The following is a 20,071-nucleotide window of genomic DNA, read 5'->3' as shown; positions in this document are numbered from 1 at the left end:
TATAAGCCTTCCTTCGAATGCTACTTACCTTGTAAGTTTAAAGTGTTATCAAAATACCACTTTGCAAAACTGAAATCTTCTTGTATTTAAATATCCACGCTTTGATGGCTTTCATGATAAGCCTAATTCAAAAGTATTTTTTATGAATGGTAATGAGTGTTATGATGTGACTTTCCAACACTGAAACCTCCTTGTATTTAAACATCCATATGCTTTTATGGCCTTCCATAATTATAACTGACTTTAATACGTGATATTTTATGGGTGGTATTGTAATATGTAACTTTCCTAAAGAATGTTACTAACTGTTACTTGTATTTGGTGTAGAAGTCTTATTCATATTAGCGCTTAAATTCATGATGCGCTAGGATAAAACTTAGTATTGTGCTTTATGGGATGTATAATGAACTACTGTTATTCTTAAAATTTAACTCGATTTCATTGTACCGCATTTTAACTTTGCATGTGTTACGACATGATTTGGATGTTTGCTTTCATGTTTTGTGGTTTATTTCTGATATCCTGCTTGTAACTACATGATATGTGATTTTTGAGCAATAAAACAAGTACATGTTATTTTGTGTTCTCATTTTCCCTTTCGAAATACGCGGCAATTGAGGTATCCTATAAAGTAGGCATCTTGCACTACGAAAGGGGGCGGGGCTAAATTGCTCTACTGCTGATAGTTCCCTTCCGCCCACAGTGGCGCTACAAACGCTGGTCCCGTTTTTTAGTATTGAGTGTCCCATGTATGGACGAAGCAATCTACCACTTTAGTCATGGTCGGATTCGTGAGCATACGGAGGTTGTTGCTTCAGCGCAAGGTATGATTTTGAATGTAATTAATCGCCTCATATTGTAGTACACGCGTTGTGTTATAGCTTAGCACTTCTTGATTTTGTGCAATTTTGAAATTCTGTTGCTATCTTAGTGTTACAACTATCATGACCTTGGAAATATCCCATACTTTTTGCATCTTAAGTTTGACACACCTCCCTCAAGAGCCAATAGTGACATTCAATCTTTGTGGGTCAGTTCTCATTGTCACCAATCAGAAAACAAGAATGCCATGTGGTTTAACCCCTTGGCCTTTGAGAATCTCCTTTCGTGTTAAATGTGATTGAGCCTTGTACTTTCTGTTGACAACCGCCCAATCATAAAAATCCGACTAAAATTTTAATATTTGTTAGCGTTATCTTATAAATGACTATCCGCTTATTCGCATTTATTTTAGTTTTTCAGCTCAGCCCTTTTTAATCCATCGATACGAGGTAGATGGCTATCAACAAAACTAAACACCACTTTCAAAGTAAGTATTTATAAACTTGGTAACTTTTATGGTACCTATTCCCGCCATTTCAATGCAATGAGGAAGAGGCCCGTGTGCAATCTCTTGTAAATATTTTTCGCCCTGATGTCCATATTTACCGAATGCCATAGTTTCCTTTTGTTAGGAATTTACTAAGTTACTCAGTTCTCACTGTAGAAGATCGTTTCTATTATGCCTTTACGGAATTTTTATTATTACCTCTTACACTGCCATGTAATTTTTAAACTGTTTGATACCTAGCTTAATTCCAAAACCCTGGTTGTGATAATCAGTTTGTAATCTTAACATCTGCTGATGACAGACTTGCCGTCAAAACCGTGTTAGGAGTTCGTATGTGGAAGTGGTAGTTCAAATTTCGCTGTCCTTTCAATGTTATTCTCACTTCTACCTTCCTAAGCCTCATACCATTAATGTTCTTGGCGCAATTAAGGTCGGTGGTCCCACGCACTATTTCGTTTGTGGCTGCTATCGTGCAATTTCATTTCTGTTTACCGATTTGAGAAAATAACGCTATGGTGAGTATTGTGTGCTCATCACCGTGGCTGTATGTATGTGCATTTACTTTTTAATATGCTTTGATGCTTATTCATATACTATATTTTAACTTAGAAGTTAGTATATTTATGCACTAACATTCAAACATCTGGTGATACACTGCTGTAGACATCGAATTAAAGTATTTATTCCCTCTTTATTGCAAGAGGTGTAACTTCGTATAAATTGCTGACAAAGAGCAAGTTATTGTCATTTATCAAGAAGTCATGTTGATTTTATGGGAGATTTTTTTTTGGAATTTCCGAGTGCAATGTATTTCAGGATTAGGTATTTAAGAGATTGTATTAAAATTTATCTTGGTATTGTCTGTAATGTCCAATGATAATCACCTAACTTACAGTTGACGTTCCTCTATGTAATTAAAGCATCTATGGGCAACTGCTACAATTGCTTATTCCTTAATGGCTCATATCCTTATAATATCAGGTGGCAGTCCTCCACTGACACAGTTAATCTATGGAGGCTCTGTTTTTGTCCTTCCAGTGATGATGCAAATTTATGCTAAAAACCCGGTGAATATCTACCAACATTTACCAGTATCCTCCTCAGACTTAGGCTAATTTGACATTCTTGTTTTCTTTTAATACCATACTTGGATACAGACCGTGTTAATAACTATTTATTGTTTAATTCATTTCGGCAAGTGTTTTCTTTCGTCTACATTGAGGGGAGGTGTGATGTATTTACACCCATTTTATTCCACCGTGATAGTTTTTCCAGTATAATTACTCTACCTTATATGGCCTCGACCTACTTTGAAAATGTGATTCATATTGAGAGTTTGCATGAGGTGGCTGAGGCTGTTTAGACAGTGTTTGTTCAAATTGTGAGGCTTCTTTTTACTTTGTGAGGCTTCATGCCAGGGCTCTGTAAATCAGAGGGTAGGATGTAGTGATTTTGATCTCTCACTGTATTACTGCTATGTTGTGTAAACAATGTCATCCCATTAGTCCTAAATCTCTACAAAAATCTATTTTTCATATCAAGATCTCACAGATTGAGTAAAGCATCTCATTTAGTGATGGATTGGTTAAGATGAGGAGAGTTGTATCCTACATAGATAGGAAATGATTGTTTACTTCGATAAAATGATTTAAGTACACATTCTGTTTTAATCCACCCCATGTCCCTAGTGTTTATCATTGTATCTCTCCTCAAGTGATTCTGAATGCCTTATCTTTCTACAGTATATAGTCCTCAAACCAAAAGTTCCTTTTAAAACTATGCAGTAAATCCTTGCTTTTTAACGTAAATTCATTCTGGAGGACCTTTCTTAAAGCCAATTCCATCGTACGTTGAATGTGCATTGTTTATACACATGGAATCATATTAAAGAGCATCTGAGCATGTAATTTTTTCTGTGTTTAAAATGTATTTTGTTCACAAACAAGAAGAACAATTAAATAAGTGATTACATTATTGCAAGTGGAAATAAGATTGGTGAAATTTGAAATTTTACTTGAGGACATACAAAATCAGCTCAGATCGTAAGACCTATCCTTAGTTAGTCGAACCCATTGTAAAGTGGGGTCTACTGCATTTCATTTTCACATTTGTGCACAGTCTCTGGGCATTATTTTTGTATCCCACTGTATACAGCTCAATACAAACATTTTGGCTCTCTCTGATTGATACAATCCTTTTTTCTGTATTTAAAATTGTTCCATATTTTCTCTAAAAGCTTGTCACCTCTCCTGTAGTACTCTCCTGTTGCTGTGATTTGATTTTCAAATGCTGTTTCCCCATCTGTTTGAATCACCTCTGGAATTCTTTAACTATGAAATCATTTGTTTCCAATTGCAAAACTTTTTTTCCATCTACATGATCAGTATATGTACTTTTTAAAAAGATTTTTCTTAATCCTATGAAGCGTCGGGCATAGCAGACCTTCTCCCCTCAATTGTCTGATTGCCAAATTTCTGGATGTTTCCTCTGTACATATCCTTGCAAATATGTATCTTAAATGTAAAGTACAAGTACTGGGTAACAGTCTGACCTGGTCCACAAGTTTGCAATGCACAATTTCATGTGCAAAGGAGAAAGCGAAGGACAAAGCATCACATTAAAATTCACTTATTTTGCTAGGTTTTCTCCCTTGCTCATTCATTTATTCCCCTGAATGTACTCAATCCACACTTTCTCCTCCTAAATGTTTTCAGTTTATATGGAAATTAGCAAAGTAATGCCTCACTTTCTTTCTAATCTTATCCCACTGCAGCTTTAAAGTAGGCTTCACCAAAACTAGACTTTTCTCATTTAAAGTAGTATCTGTTCTGTAGCCTTTCCTTCCTCATTTATATCTACGATAGATTAAATATTTTTATGAATTTTATTATAATTTATTTTTACCTTATTGATTATTTGACTATTTATGTTGGGAAATAGCCATGACAGTATCACCAGGAGTAGTTTTACATTTTAGTTTTGAAAATTTTTAATGGACCGTTTCATATTTTTTTATTATTTTTCGCTGATTATGCTATTGTTTGGAAAGTAAAGGGGCTCTCATGTTTCAGTTTTTCAATCCATCTGTGCTGCGTTACAGCTACTCCTCAGCCTCGCACATCGCTGTCATGTGGTTCATTGTTCAATTCAATCCTCTGAAAACTTTCGAGTGTAGTATTTTTCTGGTTGCTGTCAACACTATGTGAGCGTTAGATACCATTTACATATGCCATCACTTAAGAAGGTATAGCACTAACCTCTAAAAATTTTAGAATCATGGAACCTATTTATAATGTCCTGTCAAGTTTTCACTGGGAAACAAGTATGAGCATTACACATGCAGTGTATCCTAATCACAGGGTTTTCTCTTATAATAATCATTTGTGGTAAAATTTGGAGATAGCTATTGATACATCTCATAATACAAATGTTACATATTATTTAAACTTAGGACACAATTCTACGTAAAATATTCTATGTCTTAGCCTGGATTTGAACCCAATTCTACCAATTGCTGTTGGTCATTTAGAAATAATAGGTATTTTAGATTAATGAATTTTGCTTTAAATGAGTTAATGGATTTGTGACTGTATACTAAGCTACTCGCTAAATTCTGTTCAGCATGTACAGTATTTATCTTTTTTCCCCAAGCACTGCAACAAATGATTCAAATGTCCATAATGTGAATCTGATGAAAATGGCATCTTGTCAAACTAATTTTACGATATACAGCAAATGCCAAAACATTCTCAATCTGTAGGCAATCATTTCTGCTTTGAAACACAAACTAGGCAGCAAAAACTATCACCTATCACAAACTTATTTGTAATGTACAAGTTAAGAAACATGGATCATATAGATTTCATTTCACTAGTGCACCTTCTTTGCTCATTTTGCATCTACAGATGAAATCTATTGTAATACTGTGATAGTTTGGCATACATTGGGCGATTTTATTATTAATTAGTTATAATTGAATGAAGCATATTCATAGTCAAAATGTATGCTAAACATTTTGCATTTTTTTTTAAAATAGATGCTATTCCTGCTCTACTATTAAATTTTATTTTAGGAATGATAAATTTTAAGCGCCACGCTGTCTACTCTTATTCAAAAATTCTCCATTTCATTTTTAACCGTAATTCAGAAATTATCCAGTCTTGTGAACTTTTTCCTACTATTTAAGTGTGTGTAAGACTTTTGCCTCAAAATTGTTGCTCTGTGAGGAAAACATGCTTGGTTATCATAACGCTAAATGTGGGAGGAACAGAGATTATTTCTAATACTCAAATAATGCAGGACTATACCAAGTCAGGTCCATTACTTATGCCCGTGAAAGGATGTAAGTTCATGAACACACATGCACACTTCAGTTGGAAGTTTATTTACCAGAATTACTATCCTTTATATGCAGTGTGTTTTGAAAATATTACTATGTTGAAATAGTATGCCAACAACTTATTATAATCATTGTTAAATATTCCATCTTTGAATCAAGAAAACTTTTAAGCATAATAATCAAAGAGAAGAATAATCAATGCTTTTTGAAAACATTACTTTCATAAACATTATACAATTTTCCACATAATTTATTGGTGAGTAATGCATTTCATTGTAAACTACAACATTACACTTTCTCTTTTTTTGAAAACGTCTTTGGTCCAGGTGAAAACTTTTTGTAAAGCCACTTTCAGATGCCTTCTTGCTGTTTGAACGTTGAAACTGTTGAGATAATAATCATGTGCTGTACCTGAGAGACTTGCATTTTTAAACGAAATTGGGTGGAGCTGCTCATGTGGCTGAAATGAAATTTATCAATTAATCTCCTAAAGCCAATGAAAGTTGGAATTAACATCTCTGAAACCAGTTATTCGGTTGGCTAAACAACTATCATTTGGAAGAAGAATTTATCTTATCCTACCCAAGAACATGATATGGGGTGTCAAGATGCATTCTCCAGCCTGATGATGGTTGCCTTACCCTCTCCAAAAATCATGTTTTGGGATATTAATTCCAATTTATTTGACATTTGGATATACATTTCTGAATTTAAATTGCATTTCTCTTCGTCAGAAGTATATGTGGACTCTTACCTGTCAGAGAACTCATAGAAATGTCAGGGGAATTAGTTTATTGTCAAGTAAAACCTTCAGAGTCAAAGCTGATCAATGGAAGGGAGTGTAGCAATACTGCGTATGAACAGTGAGGTGGGCATTCTTTTCTATCAAGGCTGGATGGTTCGGGATAGCAATGTCTTGGCACTATTCGACTTTATTTTTGTTTCTACTAATACTGATTGAGTTAATTACACAGTACATATATCTTGCTTATATGTTGTCTTTCTACAACTGCCCACATGATAATAATTTGTCCTTCCAATAGGGTAGTAGTTGCATTTATTTCACCCTGAGGCCCTCTGTTAACATGCAATCAAAAGTTAATCAATCTAAATCATCTCAGGTACATTGCTACGTTAGCTAAGTAGTGTTTAGAAAAGAATGAATATTTTAGTTTCTTTGCCACTATTTACCCTGGCTTCTCAATATAAGTGGGCTTTTTCAGCATGCAAAGCTATCAAGCAATCTCAATGATTATCATGCATGATGTTGGGCATGATATGGTGCAAGTTCTTAATATTTGTAAAATAATACATTGCAATATTTCCACCGAGTTTTATTATGACACTCCGCGTTTCGTCGTTGCAAACAGCACTTGATAATGTCGTTTGTAATGACGAAACACGTTGTGTCATAATAAAACTCAATGGAAATATTGTAAAGTCTTATTTACTAATCTCAATGATACTAGAAGTAAAAGGATAAAACTTTGTAAGGTTCACGTGTGTATTTAAATAGGCTCGACCCAGGTTTTGTAATGTAGTTACATCTTCAGGTGACTGATCTTACATGCATCTTATATTTATGCATAATTGAGTGCGAAAGTAAGGACATCCATCGTAAGGGATTGGATGAGTGGGGGTTAAGCAGGGAATGGAGGAGGAGGGGGAGTAGCCTTGGTTCGGGCGGAGGGTTTTTCCTGTGTGGATAGGTATCAGACTTGCGAGGGGAGGGAGTGGTTTAGGTGGGTGCCTCTGCTGTATTAATGCTATTGTTAATCTGTCATTGAAAAGAGATTTTTTGCTTTTACAAGAACATGTTTTAGACATCATACTGACATTTTACGATCATGTCTGAATCGAATCACAGTAATGGAGGCTTTTTTAAAGCTAACCATAGTCCCTTGACAGGTAAATGTTTACTTTGTATATGATTTGGTGAAAAAGAGGATGCATTTATTTATCGCTCACTCAGTGATTCAGGCTGAAAGCTTGCTTGGATTGTTTAGGGTAGAGCTCACCGTGGACTCGGGCAGAGGTACATGATTCACTCGTCGAAAGGGTAGGTGAGTGAGTACCTTTACCTGGGCCCCATCATACCACAAGGATTTTTGTTAGGGCCATCCAAAGGCTCCAACCATAGATTTGACCCTTCGATTACCAGTCCAATGGTCTATCCCTTCCAGCTATTCTGTGAAATTGAATCCCAAAGGGGATGTCACTTCTGATTCAGCTGTGCTGTCTACCTTCTTAATAAGTTTTCAGGTACCACACATCAGATTAAAGTTTTCTCTTAAAATTCTGTTCATGACTGAATATCCCAATCAAATTTTTGCACGTTCAAAGTCTATGTGGCGGTTTGTTTCTTTGAGTACATATAATGACACTAAGAATTATGCATATGTTCGTGCGGCCATTCAAGTTATAAGAGTTTATGTAGGTCATTGCACTAAATACACTGTTGTTCATTGGAGTATAAAGGCTCCAGGTTCAGTCAGAAAATAAGAAACCGTTAATATAGGGATAGACAAATACATCTTTCAAAGATTAGTGGTTGTGGCATGAATCTTTCTAGTTTCATCCCCATATTCCCTTTTTTTATGGAATTCCTTGATCTTTTACGTAGATATCACTAAATAATAATATTGGTAGTAATTTCATCTAACATTACCTATGTAGCAAAATGTGTGCTATCCTAACCATCTTGTTTTCATTATTGGTGCAAAATCAGTTATTCTTTTTTTGTAGTATCTACTAAATTCACGAATCAAACAGGTTTTCCCTTTGTGTTTTTCATGCGATGTGATCGTTTTATGTGTTTCAACTCTTACATTTCCTCTTAAGAAAAATAGTTTCCCATATGACATGAACTTGGCATTTTTTATAGCTTCTTGGTCAGTTTTGAGCTCTTTGGGTTTGGTATTGCTTACCTAGTACATTCTTGAACTCAATTAAACATGCAGCTTTATCTTTAACTTTGGTTTTTTGGGTTGTCGAATCTGAAACTAAAGTGTGTTGACTAAATTTTGTGATGAAAAATGTAATAAATGAAGTATATATAATTTTTTCCTTGCTTTGCTGAAAACTCATCAACTTTTTACTGCTAAATTTTAAGATAAAAAGTAACAGAGCTTATAATTTCGAACAAAAATTATCCCCTAATCTTTTCTCCGACGAGCCTTTTGGTCTGCAGCGAGTATTAAAAATTTGCGTGTGAGAGGGAAGGGGGGGAATTACGATGGAGATGGTGCAAGATAGATGAGGGATGAAAAAGGATCTCAATTGGGAGAGCATTTTGAAATGGAGTTAATGGAAGAAGGGGGTCTGAATATAACAGAACGTTTAGGGACAGGAAGGCGGGGGGTGAAACAATGAAATAGGCCACTCTACCTCGTCGTGCGCGAAGAAACACGAAGCGAGAAAATAGAAAGATGATTTGTTTTTCCATTAATTATATTTATGAAGAGTCTCCTGTCATTAAACGGCGATCAGCTCGAGTTTCGAAACTAAGAGGATCTAATCATATTGAGGATAAAGTTGCGTTAAGTAAGTTAAGCTAATGTGAGGGAAAGAAAGGATTGTTGCGGTAAGGGACAATATAGAGAGGAAAAAATTTAACGGGTGTTCCTGGAGCTTTAGTGAGGTTATTTTTATGGCTAATTTTTCTCTCAACTACCCTTAACGGCTTAATAAATCGTTCAGAGAGATCCGCTCGCTGACAGAAGTAACCGATCTCAAGAGTGTAAACATAACTGTAAACAACGCGTAATGTACATTCCCGTTTCCAAAGTCAAGCGACTTGAGGTTCAAAACGTATGTTCAATTTGTTGTTCTTTGAAGAAAGTTGCGAGCATTCGTTGTTCAAAAACTTACATTAATAGTTGCTTGAAGATAAGGTATATATGGACATAAAGCTTATTTTTTACGCTTATAAGTTAAATTTTAGCCTTATTCGCAATCTTAGCCATCACATACGCGTTGGCGTTGATAATTTGCGCTGAGTCTCGTTTTTTGGGCTGCGTAGCGGTATGAGTAACTTTAGTGACTTCAGTCTCATATCAAACGTCTTTGTCAATAAAATAGTTACATGTTAATGTAATTATAATAATGGGTAGTGTAATGAGTAGATTTCGGAATAAAATTGTCAATACTTTGTTTGTTATGAAGCTATGGGGACTAACTCAGACTTAAAGTCGCAATTAACTATCAGAATTCGGTTTGTAAAGAGAAATATTAGTTACGACGAAAAAAATCTTCATTTAGCCGCATTCTATATAGTCTCTTCTGTTTTAAAATGAAAGATCGCGAAGTGAGCCGCTCAATTGTCGTAAGTTGGTGACTTTATTAGAGTTCTGACTCATTTACTCGCTAAGGTTGAAATTCATATTTAGGGAAGGGATCGCTCATAAGATTAAAGACAGACGCGAACCTCGCGAGGAGAATTCGTTGAGACTAGGAGTAACTGAGAAGCGGTGAGTAGCTCAAGATGCAGGTGACGGATAGAAAAGGAAAAATAGGGTCCCATATTTATCTAACTCCACCTCTGTTTACGATTAAGAAAAGTTGTTGAACGAGCTCATTGCTTTGGCGTAGACGTCCCTCTTTCGTTCTGTATCCAGCGTCGCTGACTCAATTTCTTTTCCTGCTGTTCCTAATCTTCCTTAACCATTTAAGGCATCGCTTGAGGTGCTCATTCCTCGACTTTCAATTTCTCCCGTGTTGAGTCCGTCCGAAAACCTTAGAATGTGTCCAGTTGCACCGAGTTGTCGGAATACCTCTAGTCTTAATGTACGCGGAGTAGAGGCCAGTTTATAGACAAAATTAATTCATCCATTCGGAATACATACTTAATGCGGAGATTCTAGTAACCTAATGTCAATGACGGCGTTCGTCGGAGAAAATAACGCGGAACCTGGTGCAATTGACGCGAGAGTTAGGTTGGGTTTGGACGATTTTAAATCAACAGAAAAATTAGTATTAAAATTTGGAACGCTCAGTGTCGTATTAAATATTTTAATGCGCTTTTCAATCGTATTTTGTTATTTATAACCGTGAATCTTGTGAGAAGACATCTCCGGAAATGTAAATAACTTGGGCCTAATATGAAATGGAGGAGTAAACTCCGTAAAAGAAATCAATTCGTCAAAGAAACAGCTCGACTCAATTTCAATGCCATTTTGCATAAGTTTGTTGTTATAGTTTTTCAGAAGCTTGATAGACGACGTCCAGTCCTCGCTAATATTTTCTATGAATATCGCGAAGATGTGAGGCTAACTATTCCTTAATCCTATTTTATATTTATTTTTAATGTTTTATACATACCGCCCTAACTCTAGAATATTCAGCTGCCAGTTATTCTAAAATCCTTCTACTGCGAAAAAAATAATAGTTTTCCATACATTCGATTGTTTCTGGCTTTACTTAGTGAAAATCCATTCTGAACAATAAAAATTTATGGTACTTTTTCACACGATTTATTCAATACGACCGGTTTCGTCGCAGAGGCGACATCATCAGGCATAACTGCTATTATAACGATTTCTGTACCTGATGATGTCGCCTCTGCGACGAAACCGGTCGTATAGAATAAATCGTGTGAAAAAGTACCATAACTTTTTATTGTTCAATAGTTTTCCATCTGATACCTTTATCTAACGGAATGCGCAACGAAATTGCCGGCAAAATAGACAAATAACAATTGAACATCTTACCTTTGGACTTCTCTAATTAAATATTTCTACTTGTAAGAGTCCCTTTAAGTGTATTGTCACTTCTTTTAAACTCCTCATTGTAGTATTTATTTCTTAAAACTGATTGTTCCGGTCTCTCCGATATGTATTTCCTCACGTGCCTTACACCTCGCAGACCCCCTTCACGTTTAACTAACGTACTGATATATTTTCTCCCTTTCATCTCCCAGTGCGAATCCCGCGAGCAGGGTGAACCGCTCATTCGATTGGAATGTATTTCAGCTTCCATAATTGAGGACTCATCGATCTTTCTTTGTTGGTGTATTGATTCTTCTGCCTGAGTTACAGCTATCTTTGCTTCCGAGGTGTCAAAAACCTTGAATATTGAAGGATTTCATATTTCTGTCGTTAGCTTTAAGAAAGAATCCTTGGTTCTTGGTACTTATATAGGTTTAGACCGGGTCTAAAATGACTTGCGATAGGCGTTATAAAATTAACGCGCATTTCTTTTACATGCTCTTTAACCTTGGAAATTCAGTCATGATCGACCGAACAAATCAAAGAAAAGTCATGATTCAATTGTAGTTCGTCTGGTTACTGTTGTGATCGGGTACTGATTGCGGATAATAAACTCGAAGACGGTGGGAATAATTCAGCGTAATGCGTTTAAATCCAATTGAAGGAGATTTTTATGAAGTAAATCGTTGAAATGATTGAAAGAATCTTGATAACATGACATACGAGACACTCGATCTTCTCTCACCCGCGCAGTCTTTTGTCAAGTCCTAATTTAGTGTACCTACTGGTTGTGCAACGGTGCGCATTAGATGTCTTTTCGATTTAGAGGACGCATCACTCCTTATTGACTCGTTTTGTTTTGTCTTTTTTTCGCCTCGCATTTCTAGTTTAATTCTTAAATTATCATATTGACGTGTTTAGGGTTTCTAGGTATTCGTATTTCGAATTTATATTGGGTGTTACTCTGAAAGGAGGACTGATTTTTTAATAAGTCGTTCATGCAGCTTATGGTCCTGAAGTACGCTTATTCATTATTGCGTTAGATTTGAAAATTGTGGGTTAATAACTTGGATGTGCTGTTGGCATATGTGGGAAGACATAAATAGAGCTACGATTTTATAGAATAATATTTTTTCTTGACATCTTATTACATTTGACCTCAAATTATTAGTAACCACGAATAAATTTTTTGATGGAAGCATTAATAATGTAAAAATATGTTTCCTTACCGTTTTTGGAACTTGGAAGTGTCATTCGCTTCCTAATTTGGGCTTTGTAGGTTAATTATAAAGTTCAATTTTAATCGTTTAAAAATACTGGCAGCAACTCGCTCCTTACTCTTCAGTTAAACCGGTCCCGCTGTTAGTATTAGAAAGTTTTTAGGCTTAGCGATTTAGTTTTTAGGTTCGACAATGGGGAACTTGCATGAATTTTTTTTTATTTCACAGGCGGACAGAAAATTATTTTCTGAATTCAACTAAGAAAACCGCATGTAAATCTGAGTTTGCCTGAGATATTCACTGATAAATATAGCGAATTTTAAAGCGCGCCAAAAACTCCCTCACCCCCCAAGCCACTGCCGACGAAGCCTCAGTATTTAGGAAAGGGGCTTAAGGTTGGAATGGTAAAGACCATTGATGACCACTTTAACTGATGTTAAGTATCAGTAGGCGAGTGCCACCAGTAAAGACAGCTATGATTTTTACGGATGGAGAGATAATTCAGGATGCGGTTGTTGGGGAAAGGGTGAATTACAACTATTCATCCAAGATGGACACCTGTCTGTCTATAGGGCCAATTTATTTCTTCTAATTTATATGATAAAGGTACAAAGTTCTGCCTAAGTGAATCCAGACCAATTACTTGAGTACAATTACTGAGTACGCTAAGCGTTGGCACGAAGGTCGACAATTTTATTCAAACTGGTCATTGCAAAAAAATACATTTTAGAAGCACCTTATCAAAAGTTAACGAGAGATAATGAGATGATAAGAGTATCATTCAGGATTGTCGGGCCTGTTAACCCCACCTTATAGGTATTTTGATTACCGGGTATCGGTTATGCGCTTGCATAATATTTATATTGACGTTTACATTTTGTACCCTTTTTAAGTGGTGGAAAGCGCCTAGGGTGATTAATTTACAACTTAGCGTATTTAACAGAAGCATTCGGGTCTAAATATACTTCTCTGTCAAAAAGTCCATTTACTTCCTAGTTTTTAGCAATCATTTGAAGTAATTCAGTCGGAAATATAATTTAAGTGAGTTTATATTCTTTTTATGCATACTACCTAATAGATTTTAAAGTAAATTTGAAATATTTTGCACAGGTGTTAATGAAAAGGCTTGCGGTTTGAACCCATTGTTATTAAAAATATTTTATTGAGGCTCCATCAAATTGTACGGACCCTTGCAGTTACTCATCTTTATTACATGTTTAAGCAATATTTTGTTGAAAACTATTGTTGTTTACCATCTCGACATATACGCTATTTCAGAGTTTTTAATGTTACTTAGTTCACACTGTCGACTTATCAAATAATTTACCGGTGTTGGGGTCCACCGTATTTCTGTCTCTGCCTCACATTGTACGGAATGAGAACTTTTTCCTGAGCGGGGGATTTTTACGAATTTTGGACGTAATTTCATCGTTGAGAAACAAATTAAGAGGCTCATTTCCATAATGATTATTTCCAAACCAGAAATACGCTGGCGATTGTTAAGTATAAAGCTGTATAGAATCTAGACCTAAAAACGGCGTCTTGTGATGTTTTGCGATTTTTTGACGCCATTTTGCGTATTGCTATTGAGTTGACTGCATAGGCGAAGTTTAGAAGTTCATTTTGGGTAGGCCAGCAATCCTGCCAGGGGTTTAAGGCCTAAGGAATACAATCATCTAAGATTAAAATTTATATAAAATTTTTAGATTTTCGTCCTCATTGTACTTGAATACAGGCTTCGTTATTTTTACGGACAGATTCCCATTTTAGTTAGGGGGCTGGCCTCCCCTTGGTACCCCCAAAATTCCGCCCATGGGTGACTGACAGGCGACCATTTTGGACCCATACCAACTGTGAGAGGAATCATCTATTCACTGGAATAAACGTTTTTGTCTATGGGTCGATCTCTTCTTTTTTATTTAATTATAAATGAAATTGGAAGCATAATTGCACTGACCTGTGTGTATCAAGCTGGGATAGCTATGTTCAGTATTTAGTCCGTTAAATGTGTTGGTTTCATTAATGGGGATGCTCCATTCTCAAAAGAGTAGAGAATGGAAGGAAAATGGGCCAAGGACGAAAGGAGTCGATCGATTTTTCACTGTACTTCTCCGAGGATTTTCTCCGTGCCTAAGCACTCCTCTTTGTACGCTGCCTTGAGGAGCTAATTGCTACGTCATCTCATTGTTTACCCCTCTCCATTTCCCTATTTCTAAAGTATACCTCGCCGCCTTGAATTATCAGTATTGATCTCGCAACACTTATTCTTCCGTCGTCCAAACTCGAGTATGCATTGCTATGCAAGGTGCGGGAGAAACCTTAACGAAATTAAGGAAGCTGCTCCGAGAAACTATGTCAATGTCATTTCCTAGAAATTTTTTCTTTATCATAGTGGGTAACTATCAGCCGTAAAAATCTGGAGCTTTCCACGGTTTATTTTTTGGAAAATTCATTCCAGGCTGTTCCGAAGCTGCCTGTGTATGCGTATCAAAAGTGTAGCATGCACCTTGGTGTAAATGTGTTCACCAAAATCTATGGGGTGCTATCAATCGTGATGTTATAAAAAACATATTCATCGCACCGTACTACATTTTGAGTTATTGGGAAGTTGCAATGCCATGAATCCTATTGCTGATGACTTTGACGGTTTAGGGCGAAGGAGTAAACATTAACTGAAAATTTCGTAATCATATTGACTTATTTTAAATTTTATTTTTTTTATTTACGTGGAAATATAGCAAGTGCAAACGTAGGTTTTTCAAATCCAGATATATGTAATCCTTTTATTACATGCATTAAGCCACGTGGTTTTGTCAGATGGTTTCACACATACGCATGCAATGCGGCAGATAACAAAATTATGTTTACAGAAGCAGTGTAAAAAGGCACAAATTTTTATAATATTACGACTTGTGAACAGGAACAAAAAGGTGTAACTTCTCGGAATACTTGGATCCTATGGACCTTATTTGTTCTAAAATAAAAATAAAATGTTAATATATTATCATACGTTACTTAGGGACGAGTTTGCTTATCATTTCGGATGATTTCAGGTAGTAATAACGCAATAAAATCATCAATGTTATGCATGCACTCGTAAATTTAACTTTTTAAGCTCTTTGCTGAAAGGATTTGCGCCATAAGTTTTAAGATTTGGTGAGCAAGTGTTAACAATGAATTAGGAATGTGGAAACACATATAATTCAAGTGGTAAAGGGGGCCATTTTAGACTAGCGTCTAGTTTTTTTTCTGTACACCATTGTTTGTTATTTAGTTCTGGTAAGCTTTTAAAGTTCTGGCAGCTTTTCTTCGAATATATGTCTATTTTTGACCGAAGCTATTTGCAAAGTGCCGTGAAATAGGAGAAGTTGAGCGTGATACAGGTATCGCAGCGTGAGAATTAATTTTGCCAGTTTGCGTTTAGTTCTAAGTTTCCCCCATTTAGCATTTAAATGCTTGGATATTCTGGCACAGCTCGCGCAAAGCGGTTGCCTGAGTGAGGAAAAGTGGTCTCTGCTTAATCATCAAATGCTTTCTCTCACTTTAGTAGCTTGCATTAACTTGCAGGTGTGAAATAGAATGTGCGTTTATGATAGCAATTATGGATCGCTCTGAGCTCTTCCGTCTATACAATTTTTTTAGCTCTGTATTATTTTTTTCGGGTCCACCGCTATTCCTCGGCTATCGGTGAGCACCTATTTTATCCACGTCTTATTTTTTCAGGAGGTCAGTTTTTAAAAAAATTTTTGCTTTAGGGTATCAGTGATAACAAAAAAGGGACTTCATTACAGATATTTGTCCCCCTTATATGGAGAGATGTTCAAAATGTGTAATAATAGAAAAGATACACATATTTCTTAGCAAAAAGATCTTTGAAGTAAATTGTACAGAACATAACTCGTGAAGGATATTTTCTGACAGAAATCGTTATTTCCCCAATTTACACCATTGATGCATATGCTAATTGTTCAGCCAAAAGAATGCACTTGAGGTACATGTAATTGAATGCGAATAACAATTGTATGGTTATGAAGAATAATGAGTAAAAATTCATTAATATAATGGTCATGTTAGGAGGCGTAACGATGTCATCTTTTGCAAATTCATTAACTTTCGATTACGTTTGGGCTGAATAAATTGAATTGACCCATTCTCCTACTTTTCGTGTCTGTCGGATGGTGTGAGGGCTGCCACCGGCGAAAAATTGCAATAGTTCGCCCTTTCTCCGACGAGTTAGTGGCGATCAATGTTCCTAACTTTGTCCTTTCAAATACATCGTACAATCATAATGGGTTCCGTACAGATTTATTTTATCAGTCGTATTCCGCGGGGATCTTCGAGAATGAAAGGAAGCCGAAAGATGTTCCATATTCATTCGCGGGCATGTGTAAGAGATACCGTGCTTCGCAGGTAATATTCTCCTGCATTATTGCTTATATTTATTGTATAAAATTTTTTCTTCCTAGTTATACTTCCTCAAAGTATTAGTTTTGCCAGTCAACATTAGCTTTTGGAAATTTAACGTTAGCTTTTGTCCATTTTTATTCCCAATAATAAATATGTTACCGATGAAGACTCGTCAACTTTTGGAAATTATTAATTTAGACCTGTGCGGTGGTTCGTTGTATCGGTCCTCGTACTCCAGATACTTACTATCGAAGATATTTAATTCCTTATATTGATGACCAATTAGGATTATCATATTGCTCATCGCTGCTTCATTGGCGATTATGAAAAAGTATTTTTACCAAGGCTCATATGCATCTTGTCAACCTAAACGATCGCATTACGTCTTACAAGTTCCCTTGCAAGGTATTTGAGAACGGGAATGTAAAATTTATCTTTAAGTCTGAGTGTGGCGGCAGTATTTTCAGAGACCTTCCTGGCTCCCTGTTTATCTTTCGAACGTAACCACTCGTCAGAATGATGAATCGCATTACTTAATTACATGTTTAATAATGAAATAAGGACGAAAAATTTATATATATTCCGTTGATATTCTGGAAACGTTGACATTCTCTGCCGACCACTACGCTATCCAGGTTCCTGATTTTCCATGACTATTCCAAGGAAATTAGGAACCTGGATGTCGTAGTGGTTTGCCCAGTGGCCTAGAAAGCCAAAGGTCCGTGGTTCCATTCCTGGTCCAGGAGAATTTTTCTCACGACAATTCCATTGAATTTCAAGCGGCAGGATTGGAACATTAGTCAAATATATTTTGACTTATTCGCAGTTATTTCTATTGTAGTATCGATAGGTGTCACCCTTAAAAGGTGTATCTTATGCGTTCGTAAGTTAACCTTACATTACCTTGCAAGCTTTCCCTAATAGACCCCTACTCTTCATGCCCAACCCTGCATTGTGCATTGGTTTCATTAACCTTGGCAACTCTTCCATCGAGCACCTTCCGCCGGGCAAGCGAAGGCCATTTCCCCATGTTCCATATTCCTCGCTCTTAATTTTCTCATTACCATTTTGGCGTCGCATGTCTTTACCCTTGCAACATCAACCCTTCATTGGATTTTATGGTTATATACGTTCATCGTTTCTGTAGCTTTGGCTTCCCTTCGTGGTCTGCATTTGGGCTTACCTAGAAGATTTGATCCTTTTAATTTTCGTCATGAATAGCCAAATCTTTGGTTTCATAAGCACCACTCTTTTCCCCATCGTGATGCATTTTTACGTATTTTTCCTGTGTTTTCATTCTCGACTAAGCTATAGGTGTACTTTCTTATTTTATTGTCGTCATGGATTGATCCTATACTGCACTATCCATTGTCCTTATCTTAAATGCCTGATTCCCGAATGAAACTTGAAAGACTTCCTGACTTTTCTCAGTAATGTAATGATGCTAAGGAGATCCAGTTTAGGTGGGGGGCTTCACATCCCTTGGGCCCGGATTCGCTGGTAATAAAATCAGTAATTTCAGTATTTTTTCGATTATCGTAAAATAATTCTCTGGATGAGCATTAAAGGTGTATCTGTATTCCAATTAGGGATCTCTTTGAACTAGTCGTAATAACGTAACCTCCTCCTGTAGTTCTAGTTTTGGGGAATCGTAATCGACTTGTGGTGAGGAATTAATAGTGCTCATGCCTTCTTTTCATGACTGGATAGTTGTTGGTTGGCTGGCGCTCACGTTTCCCAGTCTCTCGTTTTCTACAGGATAAACCCTTTGAACAGTACAGAAGAATATACATGAAACATGTTATTGTAAATGAAATGCGTAACATTTTAGCAAAAATTGAGTGATAATTGTGTGAAAATACAATGCATAATAGTTCGAATACTTAAAATTCAAGACAACAATTTCAAGATGCATCATTGTTAAAGAGAAACACGAAGAAATCAATGGAGGGACATGTATTAATGGACTTTTTCATCTTAATTTTTTCTTTTAATTTCGAGGAAAGAAAAGAAATATACATATTTGGATATTACATTTTCATCTCTTAGTGTCTGAAAAATTCTTGAAATCGCTTAATAGATTTTGGAATCCCGTTGATTCTTCCTTCGCATGGTGCATATATGCGCAGGATCTTATCTAATCTCGCTCATTTCGTCGTTAGGTGGTACCGCGTGGCACCCGTAAGGATTGCGAGGACCCAGACGGGGATGTCGCGACTCTTGAATGAACCGTTTCGTGGAAGCTTTCTCATAAATTTTGTCGGGGAAGGAAATTATCTTTCATTGAACCGGTAACACGCGAACGTAGCGGGGGTGTTCCATTGGGAAGCGACGCGACTGGACTGACTTGAAAATCCAAGACTATTCTAATTGCGATTCAGTAACTGTCTCTAATGAATTTTTTATTTTCCATTTTGTATTTTTTCCATGACTCGCGGAGACGGTTGAATATAGGGACAGACCTTCTAGGAGACCACCCGATAAATTTAAATAATATAATTTTGTTTTTCGTGTAAATAAGTATTTTTAATGAAATTTAAGCATTACAGCCAACTTTCTTCTGTTAAAGCTTACAGTTTAAAAAAATTGTTGATGAAAGCGATGAGAATTTCTTTTGGTCGAATAAGTCTTCGCTTTTCCTCATTGTTACACTCGAACTGTCGATTCTGCGCTTTCATTCGGGTGAAGACGACGATTTTGCTTTTTCAAAAAGCATTCCAGTTATTAATAGTTCAGCATATTTCGTCGAAAGTGAGCTGGAAAAGTGCTTCATAGATTAATTTCATGATGATAATTGTTTTGTGGTGGCTCAGTTGGAGTTGTGCCTTGTCTTTTTTTCTAAAGTGGTCGTTTGATTTTTAGAAGCATATCAAAGTGGTTCCATTTCTCGCCGTGTGTCCGTGTATTATTCGGTTGTCGCTACCTCTCCCTCCATATTAATCCGCCCCGTTAAATGCTAAATTGCCTAAAGACCCATTATTGTCTCAATACGGCGCCCTGCATACGAATATAAAAACAACTGGAAATAAAGGAGATGAGCTTTGGGAAGACGTTAATGTGAAATGCAGGA

General features: G+C 36.3%; 1 protein-coding gene across 1 annotated transcript in view; it reads left to right on the top strand.

Annotated features, from left to right (window-relative positions):
• LOC124162474 (branched-chain-amino-acid aminotransferase, cytosolic) overlaps positions 1-20,071 on the top strand; it is a 70,319-nt gene that overhangs the window by 9,074 nt on the left and 41,174 nt on the right. Inside the window, exons 4-5 of the mRNA XM_046539020.1 lie at positions 754-824; positions 1,235-1,309. Of these exons, the coding sequence (XP_046394976.1) occupies positions 754-824; positions 1,235-1,309 (146 nt within the window). The remainder of the gene's footprint in view (positions 1-753; positions 825-1,234; positions 1,310-20,071) is intronic.

The sequence above is a fragment of the Ischnura elegans genome, chromosome 7 (assembly GCF_921293095.1).
Source record: "Ischnura elegans chromosome 7, ioIscEleg1.1, whole genome shotgun sequence".
Classification (NCBI taxonomy): Eukaryota; Metazoa; Arthropoda; class Insecta; order Odonata; family Coenagrionidae; genus Ischnura; species Ischnura elegans.
The sequence above is the reverse complement of the archived record's forward strand: the minus strand, read 5'-3'. Positions and strand labels throughout refer to the sequence as shown.